Raw genomic sequence first — 4,147 nt, 5'->3', positions numbered from 1 at the left:
TATTAGTCTTTATAGTTTCGCAAAATTTTTAATTAGGTCCCTGTAACTTTTTTTTCTTTTAATTGAGTCTTTACACCAATTTTTTTAATTGAATTCCTATATTTTTTTTCTTTTATTTAGGTCCCTGCAATAATTTTTTAGTTGGATTCTTATAAAATTAAGCTAATTACTATTAAGAAGGATCTAATTGAAAAAAAAATTAGTATAGAGACCCAATTAAAAAAATATAAAGACCTAATTAAAAATTTCACAAAACTATAAAAATAAACAGAATAATTAAACCATTGTATTTTTATTAAAAAAATTCTTTTATTTTAAGTAAATAATATGTTACTGTTTAAGAACGTAAGATTTTAAAAGAATTTTAACTAATTATATATTATAATATATATTTTTTATTTAAAAATAAAATTATTTTTAATAAAAATTTTGAAAAAATAATAAATAAATATATGTTTTTAAAAGTAAATCCAAACTAAATTTTAATCGAAAATAAAAAAAATAAAAAATTTATAAACAAAAAATTATTTTATATTTAAAATAAAAATTCAGTTATATAAAATTGATAATTAAAAATTATTAGATAAAATTAATCAAATCAATCAAATTATTTTATTTTGATTATTAATTTTACGTTAAATTAATTGGGTTTGAGTTTTCGCACCTAAATTTAATTGAGATAAAAACACCAAAAAAAAAAAGAAAAAAGATAAAGTAGTAGGCAGTAGGCTTAAGAAATTTCCACGAGTACACAGAAGCCTTGTAATCTGGCAGTGGTGTTTTCGGCTGCGAAATCGAAACAGTAACCGGCGACAATGGACTTGATGGAGTTATGGGCAATCTTTGGCCCCGGCGTCGCCGGCGCTGTCTTCGGCGCCGGCTGGTGGATCTGGCTCGACGCCGTCGTCTGCAGCTCCACCACCGTCCCCTTCCTTCACTACCTTCCTGGTTGCTTCTTTGTCCCGCAATCTCACCCTTCTCTCTCTTTCTCTCTCTTAGGGTTCCAATTGTTGTTTTGATGTTCATTCTCTTACAGGAATTTTTGCATCTCTTGCGGCTCTGATGTTCAATTGCGTTAGAAAAGAAGACATTGATTATTCTCCCTACGATGAGGGCGAGTGGAGGTGCGATTACTTTATTTTTACCATTCCTAATTCGTTCTCTTGCAACTTCAACTCAACACAATTCAATGAAACCATTGCATGCTGAATTTTAGTTAACTTTTAAGTATAACTATAAGTATTGGCCTTTATTCCTTGGTGATTTTGATTGAATTTCTGAGTGTGAAGGAGCTCTTGATTGACCACACGGTTAAGTATCCTTTGGGTTAGAGTGTGATCAGTGAGTGTTAATATTTTAAATCAGCTTATTTCGTACATGAATTAGGATTATGCAAGGGAATGAGGTCTACGGTCGTGGGATGGATTGTTTATCCATCTATCTGTGTTGAAAAAAACAGAATGGCCATTGTAGTGAGTTTAAGCTTTCGCAGCATGCAGGCTTAGGTATCAGTTCAAGTAGAATTGGAGACATTTTAAGGAATGTTGACGTCCTTGTATGATAGGGAGTGTGTGTGTGTGTGAATATATCAGCTCTTAAAGAATTAAGAGCATGTGAGTCCTTATACCCTTGGTCTTGAATCTTGATACATTAGTGAATTATTGATCAGGCCCTATTGTATTTTTATTTCCGCTGTTTGTAACTTGAATGGTGTTTACCCTTTTGTATTTTTGTTTACCCCTTTTCTCCTCTCCCCTAAAAATACTGATGACTAATCGAACATTAAGTGGTAATGGAAACTGTGTTAGGCGAGGATAGTAAAACAATGTAACACTGTGTAACCTAATGAATACACAAATTGAAGTCCTAGTGAACTAGTGTAGCATTGTAAGGAACTATGTGGTGACCACATTACTTGATTAGCTTGTGCGACCAATATAAATATAAGATTCACATGAAAGAGTGAATATTGCTGCTTGTTGCCTCTTGCATCAAGTAACTAGACAAAATAACTTTGATAGTCCTACATGGCTACATTTAAGTATTTGTCATGATTTATGGTTATCTGAATCAGATCTGACTGGACAGTTTGTACCAGAAGAAACTGGTGATCCTTTTTTCTTTTTTTGGTCAGAGAGAGGAAAAATAAGGGGGAGGGAGGGGTGTACATACACTGATTGTTTGTCCTGATGGATCAATTATGCCTTTGAGCTGGTCAATCGAGTATGAATTGGAGAAACACAAGGCAGGCTCCATTACCACACTCAGCATTCTTGTTGTTCTATAACTGGCCAATAATAATCTATATAAAAAATATTAAATTGATTTACATTGTTGTTTATATATTTATTTAATTTGATGCAGTTTAATTAGTGACCTAATGTCTTGGCTTAGTTGATCACCAGTTCGGGTTTAATATTACAGTCTTGATTGTCTAGTCAAAGAATGACAAGATAGCAATCACATGGCGATCTAATATTTGTTGATTTTACTTTTTAGAGCTTGTTTTGATTCATTTCTCTTCCAAACAGACTAAAGCTATGGCTCTTCGTCGCATATGTTGTCTCCTTTGTTTCTTTAGCTGGAGCAGCCGGTCTACTAATCCAAGATTCAATAGATCAATCTGCCCCTTCAGTTTGGACAGGAGTTGCTGGTGTTTTGCAGTGTGTTTTTGTCTTGATCAGGTTAGTTCTCTATTCTTTGAAAAATGATGTTTTTTCTACTTAATTTCATATCTATTTCTTCTGTCCAAGAGTTACTGCATTTTTTGCATAAGTATATCATTGTCCAAGAGTTTCTTTGACTCATTGTGTAGTTAGGAAACCTAGGTGACTCCCTGGACTAGGATAACGCGAAGCTGATTGATTTAAATAAAATTTTCTGGAAGTCCTTGAATTGAACTTTGAAAACTTACTATCATGTCTTCCATGATTCTATTAATTTTAAAAGGATTAATATTCTCACATGTGTCAATCAATATGTTTGAGATTGTACGCCTTCTTTACTGCTTGCTCTTTTAATCCAAATTTCATTGCCTACAGTGGACTGGTTTATTGGACTTCTCATCCTGAATAAGAAAACCAAGGTATGGCTTGCAACTTCAAATTATACCAGGTTATGTCCACCCATGTACCTTCTTGGCAATTTAATGTGACGGGAAGTAGTTGACCACTTGTAAATCAGTGTATGTAAATTGTGCTAACAAGCTTGAGCCTGAGTATATGCATATATTGCTTGCTACATATGGTTGATCAAAGATCTGTTGCCCAATGTAATTCCAGTTGCTTGGTGTTGGAATCTTTAAAATATTATTTTATCTTTTTAATAAAAATTTGGAACTCAGAGCATACTACAATAGAAACTCTCTTGGTCTAAGTTTTCATAGAAAAAATGCAGTATTCTCAAAACTTTTGTTTGTGGAATATCTGTACAACGTGTTAGCCATCTAGTTCTCCCATCCTCTTTAATCTGATAAAGAACAGGGTTAAAACAACAAATCCCAAGGTAAAGAGAAATTAAATGTTCGTTCTCGCCATAATCTGCTTTAATCATTAGCCTTGGATGATCTTGAAGGTTTTGGTAAGCTTGCAAATCAGAATATTGATTTCCAGTCCTTTAAACACAAATTTGATTCATTTCCAGTTTTCCACCATAGAAAAAAAAACCTCTCCTCCGGTCTGAATTACTCCTTAACCAGGCTTGATCAATTTTTTTAAAAGTGAGGAGGTTGGAAAAGTGAGAAAATAAGTGTCTAATTATTCTTGAGTTAAGATAATAGAATTTAAAGTCATATATGATAGAAGTTATAAATTTAGTAGTGATTAATTTTTTATTTGATTATTTGATTAATTTTTTACTTCGTTGAACTTTTTCCAATCAATCCTTTTTACTTATCAGTGCCTTTAATAATGTTATAGAGAATTAGAGATTGCATCTATTTGGTGTAATATGATTCAACCATGTTGATCCATGTGTAACCTTGCTATGCATATTCTATACACACTTCAAGTCACAATCTGCCGTGATATACTGATATTTGATGGACCCTACACGTGCGATAATATGCTTATTGCTTGATGCCGCAACCGATAAAAACTCATTAAAATATACAAAATACTAGCCTCCCAAGCTTTAAACCAAGTCAACT

The 4,147-nt window shown here is 32.7% G+C and overlaps 1 protein-coding gene across 1 annotated transcript; it reads left to right on the top strand.

The window, feature by feature from the left end:
• Positions 1-701: 701 nt before the first annotated feature.
• Positions 702-3,368, top strand: LOC130945004 (uncharacterized). The gene is made up of 4 exons (XM_057873639.1): positions 702-948; positions 1,037-1,124; positions 2,532-2,684; positions 3,042-3,368. The coding sequence occupies exons 1-4, from the start codon at positions 816-818 to the stop codon at positions 3,073-3,075; spliced, it is 408 nt and encodes a 135-aa protein (XP_057729622.1). The 5' UTR covers positions 702-815; the 3' UTR covers positions 3,076-3,368.
• The last annotated feature ends 779 nt before the right edge of the window (positions 3,369-4,147 follow it).

Source organism: Arachis stenosperma, chromosome 8 (assembly GCF_014773155.1).
Source record: "Arachis stenosperma cultivar V10309 chromosome 8, arast.V10309.gnm1.PFL2, whole genome shotgun sequence".
In the NCBI taxonomy this organism is placed as follows: domain Eukaryota; kingdom Viridiplantae; phylum Streptophyta; class Magnoliopsida; order Fabales; family Fabaceae; genus Arachis; species Arachis stenosperma.
Note: the sequence above shows the minus strand (reverse complement) of the source record. Positions and strands in the feature narration are given on the sequence as shown.

What these genes read in the sequence shown, in the direction of transcription:
- LOC130945004 (XM_057873639.1), top strand. Translation starts at nt 816, where the DNA reads ATGGACTTGATGGAGTTATGGGCAATCTTTGGCCCCGGCGTCGCCGGC. An exon ending in CTTCCTTCACTACCTTCCTG is followed by an intron (nt 949 to 1,036) that starts GTTGCTTCTTTG and finishes ATTCTCTTACAG; the next exon opens with GAATTTTTGCATCTCTTGCG. An exon ending in TACGATGAGGGCGAGTGGAG is followed by an intron (nt 1,125 to 2,531) that starts GTGCGATTACTT and finishes TCTTCCAAACAG; the next exon opens with ACTAAAGCTATGGCTCTTCG.